The 20,547-nt window shown below is 29.1% G+C and overlaps 1 protein-coding gene across 5 annotated transcripts; it reads right to left on the bottom strand.

Annotated features, from left to right (window-relative positions):
* Positions 1 to 2,582: 2,582 nt before the first annotated feature.
* LOC142323750 (TP53-regulated inhibitor of apoptosis 1-like) lies at positions 2,583 to 17,190 on the bottom strand. 5 transcript variants are annotated; one of them, XM_075363920.1, is made up of 3 exons: positions 17,074 to 17,190; positions 12,554 to 12,798; positions 2,583 to 3,844 (listed from the first exon to the last, which is right to left on the bottom strand). In XM_075363920.1, the coding sequence occupies exons 2-3, from the start codon at positions 12,698 to 12,700 to the stop codon at positions 3,734 to 3,736; spliced, it is 258 nt and encodes an 85-aa protein (XP_075220035.1). In that variant the 5' UTR covers positions 12,701 to 12,798; positions 17,074 to 17,190; the 3' UTR covers positions 2,583 to 3,733. The 5 variants fall into 5 exon arrangements, with proteins under 5 accessions (XP_075220035.1, XP_075220036.1, XP_075220038.1 ...); XM_075363921.1 differs by having other exon boundaries at positions 12,554 to 12,776; positions 17,074 to 17,183; XM_075363923.1 differs by lacking the exon at positions 12,554 to 12,798 and adding an exon at positions 10,983 to 11,179 and having other exon boundaries at positions 17,074 to 17,183.
* Positions 17,191 to 20,547: the final 3,357 nt, after the last annotated feature.

Here is a 20,547-nt window from a genome sequence, read left to right as displayed (position 1 = left end):
TTGATGCTAACCACAAAAGAACAGCATAAACTAGGATATGATACAATTTTGATTTTTTTAAATATATGTTCTTGGGTGATAAAAATATTATAATTATACATCTGTATAAAGAAAAGTATCACTCGTACAGAAATCTTTTTTATGTATTTTGTACATATCAACGAAATCAATAAACTTCTCATTAAAGCAAGATACATGAAGAAACTTTTTATTAAAAGTAAGATAAACTTGGAGGTTCAGATACAGTTATAAATAGCAGTTTTTTTTGAAGGCGAAAAAGTCTATGTATAAATATAGTAGTGATTGTACTTGTATTGCCATGCAAAACCACTAATACAAGATTTCAAATTGAATTGCAAAAGCTTGCTTATGTTGTATATTATGTTTTACTAATCTATAAGAAAGATATTTCTTGTACTTCAGCAGAAAATAGAAACAACAGCTGTCAGTTTATACAGAAAAGGTCTGCTAACAAATTACAAAAACAATTAATTTTCTAAAGTTAAATAAATTTAAAGAAAGTTTCGGCAACTGAAAATATTATCTATTCTCTTAACTTATTTCATTTGTTCTGCTCTGTTTAAACTACCAGAAATTCCAAAGCTTTTGTCTTTTATGATAAATATGAAAAGATATGTTAAATTTTAATCCTAAATATTGATAAAAATATAATTAAAATTTTCCTTTTTTTATTTAATTTGGTATATACATTCTTCTAAAAAAAAAGCATTTTTACTATAAGTATCACTTTATGAGGTCTGTAAATAAAGTAATGAGACTGATTCAGAAAAACAATTTACAATCCATTTATACATGGACTCTAGCACCTTCGAAATAGTTCCATTGGGAAGCCACACAATGCTTCAAACAGTTTTCCCACTCTTCATAGCAGTGTTGGAACTCAGAAACCAGAATATCTTTCAGGTGGTTGGTAACATTTTTTTAAATGTTTTCTGCTGTTCCAAAATTGTGTCCTTTGAGATGTTTTTTTAAAGTTGGGAATAGCAAAAAGTTGCAGGGACTCAAGTCAGGTGAATAAGGTGGTTGAGGAATTACAGGAATGTTTTTCTTTGCCAAAAACTCATTAATTGAGTGTAGTGTGACAAGATATATTGTCTTGATATAAGAACCAGTTGTCTTTGATGGCTGGTCTCACGTGGGAAACTCTTTTCTGCAGTCTTTCAAAATTTTCTAGGTAAACATACTCATTTACAGTCTATCCTGTACGCAAAAACTCCTTATGGACAATGCCATTACTATCGAAGAAACAAATTAGCATTTTTTTGATTTGCTTTTTTGGGACATGGTGAGTTTGAAGTGTACCACTCCTTGGTCTGGTGTTTTGTTTCTGGATCGTACTCAAATATCCAAGATTCATCACCACTAATAACATTTTTTTTTAGTAAATCAGGATTGGTTTCAATTCGCCCTAAAAGATCACGGCACACTTCCACCCTGCTGTTTTTCTGTTCAACACTGAGATTTTTTGGGACCAATTTTGCACAAACTTTTTTCATGTCAAATTCGTTTGTCAAAATTTGATGGACTGTGGTATGGTTCAAATTCAATTGTCTGCAATCATTTTGACAGTTAATCATCAGTCGTACCGCATCAAGTCTCTGATTCGTTCAATATTGCCATCACTTTTTGACTTAACAGTCTTCCAGAGTGTGGATCTTTTGCAACTGATTCCAGGCCATCTGAAAATGCTTTAAACCAACTAGAAATTTGGGCTCGTGACAGAGCGTCATTTCCATAAGCCCTTTTCAATTTTGAAAAAGCTTCAGTAGCATTCTCACAGAGTTCAACTCTAAACCTGATTGCTCATAATTAGTATCACTCATTTTTGTAACGCACAACAAAAAGTTTGTTTACATCTCACGTGGCAATAACAGTTTAGAAATATTAATACCTAATATAAATCAGCTGTTCATATAACCATATGTTTCCTAGTAACTTTACAGGGTTGCCAAAAAAATTATTCTCATTACTTCATTTACAGACCTAGTATAAATGCTTTGATTTGCTTTATTTTATTAACAATGAATATTTACTTCTACATTTACCGATTACATATATAGTAAAAATTGACAAATGTTTCAATACTTCTTCAAAAATCTAGAATTTGCAAAATAAGAAGTACAAATTGCAATTATCTAACAAACATGTTTCTACCTAAAAGTTACTCAGAATCTGTAATCTTACATCAAAAACACAAGCAAACTGCAGACAGTTACCAAATTCAAGAAGGAATGGAAATTCACTCGATAAAATTGAAAACAACTTTAGAAAGCACTAATAAAATTACCTTCAAGATTTATTGAAAATTAAAATGTTAGTACGATAAATTACATTAAAAAGATTTTCAGAAAAGAACTGGGTAATTGTAGATGTGTTACCTAGGAAAACAAGTGATATTTCCATCTACTATAATGAATACCTTAATGCTCAGCAATAATTAATTGGATCCTACAGATTCTGGTATAATATCTGCCAAATACAAGCAAGATAAAGATAAAGATTGTTAAAAAGATTCATAATTTCTAAATGAAATATAATTATACTGTTAAAAAAATGTCAAATCATAAAAAAAATATTAATTTACTCCTCATTGTACAACATTACAAATATATAACATGACACTCAATGAGGAGTGTCTCATTACATAATTTTCAACTACACAGATATTATGTTATATATAATTATTTTTATGCATGACTTTTAAATAACGTTTTTGCTCACTTTAAATGACTTACTCAGGTTGCATGCATAAATCTTTCACAGTTGTTACATTTTGAAATAATAAATAAATAACTCCACATGATTATATTTTGTTTTTGTAAATCAGCAAAAGTTATCTGTACCTCAAATGCTATTATTAATGCACTGCTAAAAGAATTGTTCAAATTGATATAAAACAGAATGTTGTTTTCCTCATTTTAATAATGTTGAGGAAAAATATTAATCACTGTTACACTAAATTATGAATATCACCATGAAATATGGAATTAGAAACTGATTTTTTCATGCCCCAAATTGCAAGCAATGGATATTCAAGAAATTGTAATAGTATGCATCATATAAAATTTAGAATTGGATAACCCTATTGTAAGAAAAAGGAAATTTTACTGTTAAATTGTAATCATTTATTCAATGCATATAGATATACAATTGATGGCAATCCTTAAAGTATCAAAAGAGAAGACTCACTACTGTTGAAGTCAACATGAAGGAGTCACTTTAAGAAAGTTCAACAATAATAAAATAGAACCACACCACCAAACCTTTGTTGGCAAATTGACACTATACAGCAAACATACACAACAGGAAAAAAGTGTCAACATGAACATAATACAACGTAAAGCAATCTAAATGACATGAAAAACATAAAATAGTCCCATGTTAAGCGTCTAGAAAAAATAACAACCATCTTTCATATGTTATTTTTATTAATATAATATTTATAAAATCAATTGTACATTAAAAATGAAAAATATATCTCTTTTCTAATTTTAAATAGATTGTTCAATTAAATGAATAAAACTAAAAATGAACCCATATATATATCCTATATATATATATATATATAAACAAAGTACATATTTTCTGGGTTTTTTTTATTTAATTTTTTTTTTTTAGTACAGTATATACAAAAAAATTTATAAATAAATAACTAAAACCTACATTTATTTACGAATATTTACAACATTAAAATGGCAGTGATTAAGATATCTTAACCTTTTTTATTACTATTTTGCTGTGGAGGTACTTTATATTCATTGTCTGTTCCTAAATGATCTCTTACAACTTCTTTGAACTCTATCTGATTTTCTTTCATTGTTTTCTGGAAACAAAGTTTGAATAAAACAATAATCATTATTTTATTATTACTTATAACTTAAACTAAAAATTAAGGAAAATTCTGATTTCTCAGATCTACTTCTAAAAAATCAAGCTTAGTACAGACTTCTCCACCAACTTGCTACACAGTGGTGCAAAAGAACCTCTTTACAAGTATTACAATAAATAGATTTAACAGAAATTTCAATCCATCCATCAGAAAAGTGTTAGCATTCATTCTGAGCAGTAGGAAAAAAAATGAATAGTACATTCTACTTTATTTGAATGCCTATGTTACCAGTATTTTTTTAAACTCCAACTACAAAGACACAGCACACTCCAACTAACAAACAAGAAAACATTTAAAAAATAATTTGTTCATTTAATTTCCTTAAAGGTTAAAAATGCACTGTACTGAAAATTAGACTAATTTCTTCTTGTATATATTTCTTACTTCAAATGTAAATTATGTGCAACAGTTGTTTGCTGTCTATAGAAGATAGAGAATGGTTCGGTTATTACATAAGTTATTATATATGAGGGCTGTCCAGAAAGTAACTTATGTTTAGAAATAAAAAAAAGAAATTATATTATATACATTTGAAAGGGATAAACTATTTTTCTACACAGTCACCATTTAAATTGAGGCACTTATCATAACGACGCACAAGCTCTTCAATTCCTTCTCTGTAGAAATCTGCCGCCTTAGATTTTTGGCACCCATCTTGCACAAAACTTGTGATAATCAAGCTTCTCCAATACAATTTGATGCAGTAAACTTTGTGAAATTTGAAGGAAATGAAGCGAGAGTTCTGTAATCATAATGCAGCGATTTTCACAAATTTTATCATTGATTTTCATCAGCAGTCACAAGGCTAGGCCAACCACTATGGTCCTCATAATGAAAATTGGTGTGGCCATTTTTAAACTGAATGCACCACTACCTCACTCCACCTTCACTCATTATTTCATCTCCATACAACTCACAAAGTTGTCAATGAATTTCAATTGGTTTGAGGTTTTTTGCCAGTAAAAACCTAATCTCTGAATGCACCTTACAATTCACGGGAATTTTTATTGAAGTACACATTTCAATAATTCACAGTGAACAAAGTAGAAAAATCACAGTCCACACACTACAACAGCTCGATATGCACTGAGTGTAGAAACGTTTTGACACAAAGATGGCGGCTCTATCCCCACCCATCTCCATGCTAGCCACAAATGCAAGTTACTTTCTGGACCACCCTCGTACATAAACAGTATTTGTTATTCAACCACATACATATGCATAAGTGTAAATTTGTAAATGGAAAAATTTTTTCATAACACAAGTTCTGTAAAAGAAATAAGATTTCTAGTAAACAAGTAAATGTCATTGAATTTGTGATTCAATGTAATATGTAATCACTTATATTAACAATATAACATCTGCACAAAAGAATATAGAGATATTTAAAATTGCGTATTCAATACTTAAAAAAAATTATGAACATTATCATGAGAAGTTATATCCTCAAATAATCTTTAGATTATAATTAAACATTTATTAAATATAATTTGTGAAATAAGATTTCTGCTTCAAAGGTAATACAGAACCATCAAAAATTACATAGTATAAAAAGTGATCCAAGTAGGCACTTCTTTTTAAAAGTGTTCCAAGACAGGAATTAACTGGCTCTCAACTTATCTCTAACCTGTGTATCCTTAGTTGAATGTAACTCCTTCCTCTCATAATGTCGAACAACATCTAGTCCTTTCTCTTCCTCTTTCCTTTTATGTACTTCTCCAAAAACCGTCCCTTCTCAATATTTATCCAATCAATTACAATTTTGTATTTATAATAAATAACTTTCTTCCCTTATTCTCCTCAGCACCTCTTCATTTCTTACTTGTCACTCCCATTTCATTTTCTCATCAAGTGATTTTCACAATCCTCTCTTCAAGTCAGACTTGACATCAAGACATCTGGCTGACAAGCAGCACTTTGAAACAGACAAGAAACTATTATATGGATACTGTGGGGACATTTCTTGACCCCACAGTGCATAAACTGAAGTAATTAAAAGGTAAGGCTGTTATTCAGGCTGAATAACAACCTGAATGTGAATGTCATAACAAGTAAAAATACAAACTTTAATTTTAAAGCAAATGAAAAAGTACTAATTATGTAAGACCAATGCAAGCTACACAATAGTTTTTAAAAAGTAGGACCTCATCTCACAGAATATGTTTTAAGAACATACTGATTTTTTATGAAGCTCTGCTGCAAAACAGGCATCTAACCAATCATATCAATAACTGTTTTAATTTCATATACAAAGCTAACTTTTAGCACATCAAAAACTATTTTCATACACAAATACAAGGTGTGTTAAAAATGAGAATTTTTGTTTTTGGAAAGAATTTTATTTATTCGTCTACATTAATGTTATCCCCTTCAAAATAGTCCCCATTAGACATTATATACTTATGCCAGCACTTTTTTTAATCCCCGAAATACTTCTGGAACTCGATCTTTGGAGTAGTGTTTAGCTCTTTCAGCTATTCACTTTTAATATCATGTATGTTTGTAAAACAACGGCCCTTTAAGGCTCTCTTTATTTTTGGGAATAGGAAAAAGTCACACAGGACCATGTCTGACAAATATGGCAGCTGAGGTATCATTACAGTGTTGTTTTTGGCTAAAATTTGACAAACAAGCAATGAAGTGGCAGCAGGCGCATTATTGTGGTGCAAAAGCCATGAATTGTTTCACCACAAATCTGGGCGTTTTTTTTTTCAGATTGCTTCACACAAATGGCATTGAACTTGTAGGTAATACTCCTTATTGATCGTTTCACCTTGTGGCAAGAACTCCTGTGCACTATGCCATTAAAATTGAAGAACACAATGAGCATAACCTTCACATTCGACCACACTTATTGAGCTTTACTCAGTCTTGGTGATCCAGAATGCCTCCACTGGGACGATTGAGCATTAGTTTCGACATCATATCCGTAAACCCATGTTTCATCACCTGTTATAACATGTTTCAGTAGTTCTGCATTATTGTTGACTTTATTTAGCGACTCCTGAGCAACTTCCATTCACTGCTGTTTTTGTTTGAAATTCAACAATTTTGGAACAAATTTTGCTGTCACACATTTCATACCCAAAACATCCGAAAAAATTTCATGACATCAGCCAACTGATAACCCAACATCAACAGCGACTTCTCTGATTGTGATTCGGGGATCATTCATAAACATTTCTTTCACTTTTTCCTTGTTTTCATCGGTTGTTGATGAGTTGGGGCGTCCGGGGTGCTTGTCATCTTCATGACCATCTTTGAAAACTTATACCACTCATAAACCCTTGTTTTACTAACAGCAGACTCACCAAAAGCAATATTTAACATTTTTAAAACATTGCTACACTTTATTCCATTCTTACAGCAAAATTTAATACAAATTCTCTAATCCTTTATTTATACAAATAAAAAATCACCAATCATACCAAAACACATGTTATTCTTTTGACAGCTGACAACAGATTAAACATCCAATATGGCTAAAAATGTAAAGATACTTTTCAGACATATTTACCAATACAACAACAAAATAATCCCGAGAATCGAACTAATTCAAACAGCAAAATTTCAAAATTCTCATTACTTTTTGAACACACCTCGTATATAGTAATAATGAAAGATGTTCTGCTATCAGCTACACACAAATGCATTACATAAAGAATGAAACTGCATGTTTTGTATGTTGGTGCTAAGAAGATTGCAGGTAAACTGACTGAGGTACATGTCATTTCTGAACCTAGCATAACTATTCTCAATCCAACACGCATACTAAAAAAAGGTGAGTAGGACACAGTTTCCTTTATCTTCTTCACTGAGCCCAAAGAACCAGAGAACGAGAATTGAGAATCTAATTAATGCATCAGGCCCCATCACTCAGTAGTTTAAATTAAATGCATATTTTGTTAAAATTGATATATTACTGTGAGATAGGTAAAATAATGTGGAAGATGTTGGTACAACTGGAGCTAGAGTGGAAAGTTTGTTTAATACCTGCACATTTGAATATTTCCAGTCTTCTTGAGCTCTGGCTTTTGAACAAACTTGCATAATCATGTGTTGTTGTTTGTTAAAATCTAGTTAACTGTTGAAGAATGTGTATTCATGATGGAAACTTACTTAAAGACTAAATCTCAATGTTGTGTGTTGGTGGAAGTTCAAGGAGAAATTTGAAAAGGAATCACTAATTACATGTTTTATTCATACGTTAATTAAAAAATTTTATGAAACAAGTTCAGTGTTAGATTAGAAATGTGCCAGACAGGTCAGTTTTAAAAATGTAGGTTGTATAGAACATTAAAATAGTAGTTACAAGATCTCCTCATAAATCTTTTCACAGACTAAAAAGAACATTTCATTAGATTTCAGTGCACATTGCAGTGAGGAGAATGTTGAAATGTTATCCATATCAAATGCAGGTTTTTCATGAGCTACCTACGCTGAATACACTAAAAGGGTTCACTACTGTCAATGATTCAAAGACATCATTAAGAGGTAACATTGGCATTTTAGATCAAGTGATTTTCACAGATGAAGCAGGTTTCACCTTAGTGGATTTCACCCTGTCAGAATTAAAGACTAATATTACCAATACCTTCCAGGAAATAAGTACAGTTAGCAAGAGCAGCCAGGAACATGGTCAAACATGTTGATAAGTGAACAGAAGTGGATGGACATTTACAACATCTTCCATAAATTATTATGCAAGTGTTTACCAATAAACTGTTATTTACAGACAAAACTAAGTGATGGGGTCTCTATTTATGTTGTATGACCATTGTAATATATATTACTTTTGCAATATACTATAGGTTTACGTAAATTATTAATAATAACGATATAACAAACTACATTGTAGAGAGGTTCTTATTTTAGAATAGTTAAAATATACTTTAAATCTAAAGCACTAAAGCATATTTTAATTTTTAAATAGGGTCATACTGTTAAGAGACCTCTGAATATCACTAGTGCAATCTTACACTGACAGCAGCATTAATGAAAAGTTACCACAGATCAGCTTATGAAATGCCAAAAGTACATAAAAAATTAATACATTTTTTAACACTTTTACTAAATTTAATAACCTTATACAATGTAATGGCCAATTCGAGAACTTGCATGAATCACGTATATTAATTGGAAAATAGTATATTGTTTACTGATATCTACCCTTAAATTACAAAATCATTAACAAAAATTATATTAATTATCATAGTTTCTCATCAGTCTTTTACAAGTTTAAGTACTTCATGAAACAGGATATGTACAGATTCTAAAAACTCATTTCAATGCCATGCCCCAATGAAAAAAAGATTAAGAAGCGCTGCATTAGTACAGCTTTATTTAGACATCTGGTAAAATGCAAAATAAGATTTTATTAGTTTTAATAAACGAACAATTCCCCAAAATTTTCCAATGCCCATAATTAGCACTAGAATATAAGATTAACATTGTTTAAGGGTTTTACAATTTTTGACCTATTTTTAACAGATTACTTGCAAGCAGCAAAAAAATAATCCTAGAAATTGTAATTGTGTCATCATGTTATCAACATATTCCTACAATGTTACTGTTTTTGTTATATAAAGGAACATCAAAATTATAAAATCAAAAAAGGATAACTTCAGTACTACAACGAGTACAACAGTAAGCAACGAATAGGATATTTAAAAAAAAGTGAAAGAGAAAGTAATCCAGAATCGGACAACAGGGATTTTGTTTAAAGATTACATTGTTATTTGGGAAGAAAGGGAAAAAGGATTTTAAAAAATAAGTAGAAAAATTGAATGCAAAGATTAAAAAGACAAAGAAGATTAGCAGTAAAATAGTAAAGTATTAATTCAGTCACATTATAATGAGAAAGGAGGTAAGTGTGAAATTAATGGTGTTCAATTGAAGCAGGGAGTGGAGGATTTACAAACCTGGGGATAGTGTTGCAAAATATGGCAAGTTCCAAAAAAGAACAGGTTGCAAAAATTCAGGAAAATCCAAGTTTTACAAAAATGTCAAAAGCCTAGAATGGGATAAGAAAGTGTAAAGATATATTTTATAATCTTACTATTTGCTAATTCTCAAATACGCAATAGGAAACTAAGTATTGAAGGGACAAGACAAAAGTAAAAATGCAAGCGGCAGAAATGAAATATCTTAAAAGCATACTAGAAAAACAAAATGGAATTAAATTTATAAAGTGAATTACTAGTTTGAAAGAAATATGTGGATAGAATGCTTGATAGACTTGGGAAAAAACTAAAAGGATTCTTCAGACATCTGAAAAGAATTCAAAATAGGAAGCAACATACAATAACATTTTAAATTTAAAAAAAGACTATAAAATCAGAATTATAGATTTCCTAATTGCAGAAATATTCTAATATACTCAACTGAAAGTAAATTTTTTTATAGATGTTAATAACTACAAAATTTACTTCAGGATTTTTCATTAAACCTAATGAAAAGAAGAAAAGACTAGCTAATTCTATTGGCTTTCTAGTTTATACACTGAAAGTGCTGAAAACATTTAACAAAAATCAAATATTAGAAAACACTTCATAAATTTTATTTACAGATTGATTTAATTTTAAAATGAGTAGGTTTTATGTATTGCATATTGATTTGAAGGTGTGAAATGTTTCCAAAAGGGCCAAACCACACAAAAAAGAAGCTTAAAATTAAGTATTTACACTTACTTCCTTTAATATGTATAATTACATTAACAGTACAAATAACGGAAAACATCTCTGGAAGTCATTCAAAACATTAAGAAATATTTTTTTTACATTTGTTTCTTCATATATAGTGGTATATTTGAAATGCAGTATACAGTATATGGATGGTTAGAGTTATCTTTCTACATTATTTTGTGTCCTGAATATCATGGTAATTTAATTTTCCTAAAAATCTCCAAGTGTCTGAAGAGAGAAAGCTTTTACTTGGTTCATTATTTTATTATGGATATCTCAATGAGGATACAACTATTGGCAAGTTGCATAATTATTATTTATTTACAAATATTTTAAATATATATAGTAGAATACTGGCCTACCTATATTATATATAACTTATTATTTACCTGAACACATTCTATGTATACTTTCAATAACGGTGCGCACATTTCATCATTATCATCTCCTTTTAAAAATTTTTGACTAAACCATAGATTGAAACAATTTTCATACTCTTCCTTAAGCTTTTTACATGCCTCCATTCTAAGATTGCACCGTGTCTGATATTCTGATTCAACTATGATTTAATAACAACAATGCGACTCTGTAATAATATATTTATTATAATTTCTAATATATAATAAAGTTACATATTCAAAACACAGTCAAACCCTGCTTAGTTCACTACTCAGCTACTTGATTAATATGAATATCAATGAAAAAAGCAAATTAATTTAATTTGAAGTCAGTAGTAAAAAGGGAAATGTTGACTGACATTTTTTGTTGAAGAAATCAAAAATTGTCTGCCATACAAATTACAGACTATGCACAACAGTGGACTATGCACTGCATGTCTTTCTTCAGTCAGTTAATTATTTATATTACAGATGTAACTGATAACAATCAAGGAAATTGTTGATATCTATTAAAAATATTTTATTATCCTAAGAAACAAATCGCGAAATAAAACACGAGTTCAAAGAAATTTCATATCTGAATCACAATTAAATTGATGCTTGTTATCTGCAACATTTCGGACTGCTTTAATAAGAATTACTGTCTATTTTAAACATTTTTTAACAAATTACGAAAAATACTTATTTTCTAAATATATGCAACTGTACTTCAAGTGGATCTTTGAGGCTATTTCCTTCATCAATGATGTTGCAGGTAATGCTGTAGTAAATGATGCCCATCTTCAAGCAGTCAAAAATAAGTAAATGAACAAAATAATTCATCAAGCAGACAATACATATTCATCCTGACACACAAAGCATCACACAGAACACAGAAACTTCTAAAATAACCTCATAAAACGGATCACAAAATCAAAGACATTATCTATAACATGAAAATTTAACATCTGAAAAACACATAAAAACCACTATCTCAACATGCTTGAATAAGAAATTTCTAAACAGATTAAATTTTATTAAAAAAAATATATATATGTATATATAACACGCACAACATACACCAGATATTCTATTCAACCAAGAGGTAAAGGGGGGGTTTCCTATACACTTCAAATTAGGCATCATTAATAATAAAGCTAACTGCAACGCCACTAACAAAGCAGTTTCTTAATAGTTTCATAAAGGTCTTCTGGAAGCACAATTTCATACATTTTCAGGGACAGTGTATTTATTTGTTTTTTATGCATAAATTTAACCTCATTTCATCACATGATCAACAGACAAATTTTTAAAATCTCTAAAGAGCCAATGCACATTATTTACAAAATTTTTTTTTTTTTTCAAATAAAATTATTCGTATTTTATATTTCAAAACCTATAATTTTATAGGAAAAATGAGTATGTCAACAGATTTTCTATCAAAGTATAAAAATTAAGTTTACTAATTATAACAGGATACTAATGTATCCTGTCTACAAGAAACAGGATATGACTGTATTTTTACATTATAACAAAATTAAAATACAATTATTATATAATAATATATACATGTATATATTCACCTTTAAACATTGCTGATAAACTTTGAATATTGGTGCACAAATTTCATCATCCATGTCACCTTTTAAAAATTTCTCTGTGAACCACGAGTGAAAGCAGGTGTCATATTCTTTCTTCAAATCGCTGCACTGTTTTGCATAACTATTCATCTCAGCAGCTCAAAATATTAATTACCGACTTGATTTTTACTTTTCTTTCTTTTGTTTACTTTTTAAAAAGATTTTCCTATAAATTTTTTAAAGATTTCCTATAAATTGATTAACAACAATGAAAATCAAACAATTTAAATCAAAAGAAACATAGAATAATAAAACAAACTAATAAACGTTTAAAGTAATTAGTCTCAGCTCTCTTTCTAAGCAAGACAATAATTAGTTCTATAAACTTTTAAGAAATATAGTTTCAGATGTTTTATCTTCCAAGGAATACACTTAACATAATAAATCTGTTTATAATACATCACATAAAGTGCTTGATTAGAATAATTATCTAAAATCGAATATTAATTGCATATAATTAAGCAGCTTCAAACCTAAACTTCACCACTGTTTTAATATTACAAATGTTAGCAACTGAATAATAAACTTTTAACATGACAAAATAAAAATATAAATACAGATTTAGAGTTATTAAAAACATACATGTTTGCTAAAAGAAATGGGCAACAACTTATGAACAGAAAGAATGAAAATAATAACAAGACAACATAAAAGTAACAAAAGTGTGATAATATAAAGTGCATCCCAAGTACAACTTTAAACATGTACACAATACTGAAGTTGCAATTAAGTTTAATTTAATAGCATTTATTTTAAATTAAAAAACTATTGTGGTTCCTACATCCTAAAAACCATTAAAAATATATGCTTCATATAAAAAGGAATTCTATAGTTGCCTATTACCCTATTAAAACAATAACTGATGCACAAATTTATAATAAACATTGAATTATTTATTATTATTATTATTAATTGTATTTCAGCCAGTAAGTAATTCTTTCTATTTGAAAAATATTATGGCTGAATATTTTTCACCAACAATATTCAGTCGTAATATTTTTCAAACAAGATTAAGTAAGCTGCTAAATAGCTGTTAACTTAATCCACCGTTCTTATCATTAAAATAATGACATATTTTTTGAACAATGACAATACATAAAAATGGAGTTAAAAATAATTTAACCTTCATTTTCAAATTACATGAATAAACAAGATATCAAGATATGGCAAACCATTTACCATACTTACTGATATTATTTCATTAACCCTTAACTGGTAACACATGTCAGACAAACGCTTAGGTTTGCTAATTCTTTGCTTTTATAATTTAGTGCTACTTGTTAAATGAAACCTTCAGTGTATGCTCAGGTTAAACATTGTAAATAACGTTTGTGAAGTTTCAAGCTAAACAGTTGTGCGGTGTGATTTCAAAAAGGACTTAATTAGAAAGTATGCCATCTGAGAGACACCTGTTACTTAAAGTGTTGACATTTGTGCTCATCTTACAGACATACATTAACTGAAACGTTGTTTTCTATTATGTATGAGGTACGTATCTTACCTACTATGATATGTTTTATAATTGTTTGTGTTTGTTAAGGATTTTTACGTTTGATTTCAATTTATTTTTATATTTCATACAATATTTTTTTTGTTAATATTTCATTTTTGTTAAATATTTTTATATACGCTCCTAAATATCGCGCAATCGGGCATAAACATGTTTTACTGATTGCATAATTTTTCTCTTTGTCTTTCTCTGTTCATTATGAACAATATGCTTACAGGAAAAAATTTACAAAATAGATTTAAACATAATTTACTGCAAATATATAAATTTCAACTCAGTATATGTCAATTTTTTTAGAACGACAAGTATATTTTCAGCTAAAACAAAAAAAATGTCAATGATTGCTGTTCCTGAAGAAGAGGTAGATCCGAATGATGAAGAATTTGATTCAGATGATTCCTACAATGCTGAGGATAAACAGAACATTCAGAACAAGACAGTGAGTCCCAATTAGACGAGCAAAACATTAAGGATGAGGCAAATGAAAGGGTCAGTGGAAATTTAGTGGAAGATGTGTGGTTCCTGGCCCCTCTGGTGATGGTTATTCAAAGGTTGTAGAAGTGAACCAATGTATTTTTTGGGGAAAAAATTGTTTTACTTTGTGTTCAACTGAGCCAAATTTTACAATGACCCCGGCCAAAAATATCATGAAGATTAAACTTCCTGCTTTGCGATCAAATGCGAAATCACTTGGCAAAAATCCTGATGTTTGACAACGAGCCTTCTGTTTGACGAGATGATTACACAAATAGTAGTTAGCACTAACCAAGAAATGGAAGCAATGAGTAAAACTGACAAATCAAAACTCCCCAAATTACAAAGACACTGATGTCACTGAAATTTAGTCTGACTGGGCTCATGATGCTTTGTACTATTTTTAAGTCAGGAAAGGAGGATGGATCATTATTTTCAACAAAACCAATTGGATGGCCTATTTTTCAAGGTGTCATGTCTTTGAAAAGATACCAAACTCTATTACTAGCATTAAGGTTTGACAATGACAAACTAGGAAGTAACGTATGAAATGTAATCGTGGTACAGCAATTTCATTATTATTTTCAGAGTTCATAAAAAACTGTCAAAATTCATTTGCAACTGGGAACCATGCCTGTGTAGATGAAATTTTGGTGAGTTTTAGAGGGAGGTGACCTTTCCGAGTTAATGGTATATACCAAATAAACCAGCAAAAAACAAAAATTAAATAAATCATCACAAAGCATTCGGCTAACAAAACCTATTGCACACTCCAAGCGCAATGTCACTGTCAACAATTGCTTTTCATTATTGGAAATAGTTAATGAATTAAAAACCATCAATTTAACTTATGTTGACACTTTACAAAATAACAAAAGAGATCCAACCTTAATTTCTACTTAACAAAAAAAGATGGGATCAAGTTTATATGGTTTTTGCAAAGAAGTGGCACTTTTATCATATGTACCTAAACAAAGTAAAACAGTCAGTTTGATATCTTCAATGCACAATTCCAAATTTACATATGAATCTAATAACAAATCGGAAATAATAAGTTTTTATAATTGAACAAAATTAGGAGTGGATAATTTAGACAAAATCATTGCCAATTATTCACCTAATAGAAAATCAAGACTGTGGCCCCTGACAATATTTTACAACATGACTGCAGTCAGTCTTGTAAATTCTGCCATTATCTATGCTAGCTATGATGAGACACCTTTGGTGAGTCAATTTGATTTTATAAATTTATTAGCAAATAGTTTAATAAAAAAAACAGGTGCAACGTCGTTTGTCAGTTCCAAACCTTGCTGCAACCTTAAAAAGATTGTAAAAGATATTCTTGGAGAGCCTGAAGAAGGGGGCAGCTGTTCTCAGGAAATTTGTGACAAGCTTACCAAGAGAAAAACATGCAGGTATTGTCCTTTATCAAAAAAGGGTGCAAACAGCATACATATGCATAGTGTGAAAATCCGTGTTGTCTAGAGTGTTCAAAAAAAGTGTGTAATTCTTGTGCTCCTAGTGTGAGAAAGTAGTTTTGGATTATGGATTCTGATTCTAATTTAAAACAAAAAAAAACTTGTTTAATTTGTAAATTATTTCTTTATATATAGTGTAAATATTTTTTTTGTAATGATTTTAATAAAACAGATTTAGTTTATTTAAAGTTTTATTCAATAATTCACTCCTAAAATCAATTTTTGCTATGTACATGTCTCACAGACGCATGTTACTCATAACATAGAAATATATGTGTTACCAGTAAAGGGTGAACACATATAAATATATATTTCACGATTGCTTCAAATAAAATATTTTTGACAAAATAATCTATTGAACTATCTGAAATTATTAACACTAGAAATTTTCAGAAATGCTATTAAATACCATTCTAAATTAAAATAAAGCAAAAAGTTACCCTAACAGAGAAACTGTCAAGATTTAACAAAACAGACATTTGTAAATTAATATACATAATTAGGAGGCAATAAAAGGAATAAAAAGTTGTACTAGTGAGAAAACTTTATTTTGAATCAAAACTTATAAAAAAGTTGTAAAAGCGAAAAACTTTACTTTAAATTAAAACTTACAAACAATCACAATAAGAACTCAAATTTTATATGAAGGCGAAATCAATTTAAAAAATGAGTTAACACGTGCTTCCAACAGAATAATACACCGAATGGGAAAAAAGTACAACTACTGATTAACAAATGAACGTCCTACAATGGACAAACATAAAAAAAAAAAAAAAAATATATATATATATATATATATATATATGTATGTATAATAAACAGTAAAGAAAATGTTTCAAGTATCCTGCACAAACAATTTAGATACAGAAAAATACAACGTACTAACACCCATAAACAACTTATTTATGAACCCAGAACGAGAACCATGATTAGCATAACTATACCATAAAAATTAAAAGTAACTGATAAGAGAAATATAAATAAGTTATATCACGACTTACCTAGTTTAAATGACGTTTATTAATTATTAAACGGTTTAATCAGTAATTCCATTTCACACAAAAATTTCTAACCTCTATTGGGATGTGTAAATGAACCGATACAACAGCTGACAAACATTTACGAATATGAAGTAAAATGTTGATTATCAAAAAGTTTATATTTTTTTAATATATATATATAAAACATCAATCTTTCATTTTTCAAAATTAATTCAATTACTTAAAATATTAACATTTAATAAAGGATTATTTTAAAAAATTGAATTGGTTTCTACATAATTAATATCTATTTGTTGGTAGATGGACAGCGGGAAAATTGCTTGAATCACTGTAATTCATTAATAAGGATTAAATTACTGTAATTTGAATTTTGACGAAATAATGGATCCAAAGCAAATATTTATAGCTTTAAATTAAAAATACCCCATATTTGTACAAGGTAATGAACATCTGCGCAAATGACACTTATGCATGAGTAATTTTACTATAATAAATAGTAAATATTACTTTGTATGTAGCTATTTTAATTGCATTTGATTTTTAATAACTGCTATAGTCCAGTGTTCAGTTATAAAAAATAAATTCTCATTTGGTTTGGATAAAACTTACAAGGATATTTCACTATATCACATTTTCAAATTGTTAAATATTAACCTTATGGATTTTCTAACCTGTGTTAGAAACTAGTTCCAACAAGACTAATTTATAAAAAATTCTACATGCACAAAAAGGTAAGAGAAAATATCTTTACAGGTAGTAAAAGTAATATTAAAATAAAGTGCTTTCGAAAAGTTCTTATTCACATACATAAACACAATATGTATTGAGAGACTGTATTCTGTGTGCTGCAAGTAATTTTTTCAGGAGAGTGGTAATAATGTATTGAATGCAGTTTGTTTACAGTAGCAAGTCAGGCTGGATCTTGATACGAGAAGGTAGGTCTTTGTGTGTTCATCGCCTTTGAGCGATTGAGACCTTGTCTTTGCATGGGCATTCAGAAATATGTAAATTTATACCACTAAATACTTCTCATTGAATACATCTTTGCATTGTGAGTACCCACAAAAAGTGAAAGAACAGTTTTCTATTGTATTTCCAACTATGCCAGTTCTTAATCAACATAGTGTAAGAGTGCTAATTGAGAAATTTACAGAGATTGGATCGGTGAAGGGCTATGAGCAAAGTGGTAGATCTCAATATTCAGTGAAGAAAAATTGAAAGGCATATCAGCTGCTATGCAACATATTCCCAACAAATCCACACTAAAGTTGATCAGACACAAAAAACATCAGTGATGCAACTACACACAAATTAGTTTGTAAGAAGCTCAGTCTCAATCCCTATAAAGTCAAAGTGTTAAAAAATTATTGGCTACACCGTGGAAAGCAAATTCAATATTGTGAATGGTTTCAATAATTTCTAGCAAACAATTTTGAAAATATTTTAGACTCTGTTTTCTATACTGATGAGGCATGGTTCCATTTAATTTAAGAGAACTCATGTTTATAGTCTGCCAACAACCTACATGCCATACATGAAATTTCTCTACATATCCAGAAGATTGGGGTGTGGATTGCAATATCCAGAATAGTCAGTCAAATATTCTTTGCATAAACAATAAATTCAGCTCGTTTAGTGAAATCATTCACCAGTTCATGGGAGAGCCAACCAAGGACAAAATTAATAATGCTTGGATTCAAGATGGTGTGAATACGCATACAGCTCATGAAGTTAACACATAAGGTTTTTGGAGATCTTATCATTTCTAAGGGCTTGTGGTCATCTCATTCTTCAGACTTAAGACCATCAGATTTTCCTTTTGGAGTTATGCAAAAAGTAATTTATCGAGGAAACTCCCACACCCTTCACCGTCCTCAAATTTCTATTCATGATTTCGAGAACAATCCAATATGAACAACTTGTAAGTCTATGAGAACAAGAAGAAACACATGATCAAAGGGACCATATCCAACAACTACTGTAAGTTGATGTTAAATATTGTTGTACTAGTCTATGACAGGTGTATATTTACTTTTCAAACACAAATTTATAGTCAGTCGATCCTGTTTTTCAGATATACAAAATGCAACACATTATCTTAAATTACTGTTTTTGAGAATTAATGTAAGAGATATTTGAAAGGTAAAGAAGAAACCAACTGCAAAAAAATCTTAAAAGGATTTTATTTTCAGATTTTTAATGTGTTGAACATATTCCTTCCATATTATAATTATCCTATTTTTTATTTTTTTTTAAAGATCACTTTAGTTCTTAATACTAAGGTAAACCAAGGAATGAGCTCTGATTTTATAATAACATAAGTCTTCCATCTAATCTTAATCATTTTACAGTTACAATTTTTTTTATTTGTTTAAAACTTTTTCACATTATAAATTACTGATAGTTGCTTGGAGCAAGGTTATTGTAATATGAAGGATGGGTCAAAACATACCACTCGTAAGGCCTGTAAAAATGTGTTTGATACCATAAACAATCATGCTGCCATTTGTTTACTACTGTTCAATGCAATTTTTTTATATTAATGTTATCCTGACTATGAATTTCAGCCGAATAATATGATTTGAATTCTCTGAAACTGGAATTGACAGATCTGTTTAAAACACAAATTGTAAGCACAAACTTTTGCCACTAAAAATGATATTCAATTGGCTATAAGCCTATATTTTCATCAAATAATATACTTTTATCCAATTTTTAAATACAATATCATAGTATAAGATGCCATAATAATGATGTTATGGCATCTCAATTATTGTATGCATCACATTTAACATGTCAAAACAAATTGAATATGTTAAAGTTGCATAATTTTTTTAAAAATTAAATAGGTAAAAAAAAACAAAGAAATAAAGGAAAACAAATTTATTCAATATTTCATTTAAAACTTCATTTTTACATATATAAAAAAGATTACTAAGCTAGAATGCTAGAGATTAGTTACAAATCATACATGAATTAGGTCTAAAATCATTTTTAAATTAAATAATTACAAAACGTTAAATTTCATTTAGTTCTAATTAAATTTGAAATATTAGATGTTTGCAGCCATATACAGCCCCATTTAAATCAACATGAACACATGAGATCAAAAACCACATTATTAAAATGTTTTACTTAATAAAATGAATTGGGACAATGCCTTCATATTTGTAAACATAATTTTTTTTTAATACCTATAATAAAGTTGAAGTTTTATAAAATATGATTATAAAACTTATATATCTATACAGTCTTGAATAATCCATGTTTTTCTGCAACAAAGTTCATAGATACATTGGAAACTTAAAAGAGAAAGACGAATTATTAATAAAAGTAATCACCATTCTTAGATGAGCTTAAAAAGCTAAAAATGCAATGCCTAAAAAAAGAAATAAAATCAGTCACTTTAATTTGTGTACTATGGAAAAATGTGGAAGTGGAAGTAGTGTCTAATCTGTTCATTTTAGATTAGAA

This window comes from Lycorma delicatula, chromosome 4 (assembly GCF_047948215.1).
Source record: "Lycorma delicatula isolate Av1 chromosome 4, ASM4794821v1, whole genome shotgun sequence".
NCBI classification, from domain to species: Eukaryota; Metazoa; Arthropoda; class Insecta; order Hemiptera; family Fulgoridae; genus Lycorma; species Lycorma delicatula.
This window is presented reverse-complemented; position numbering and strand designations above follow the sequence as displayed.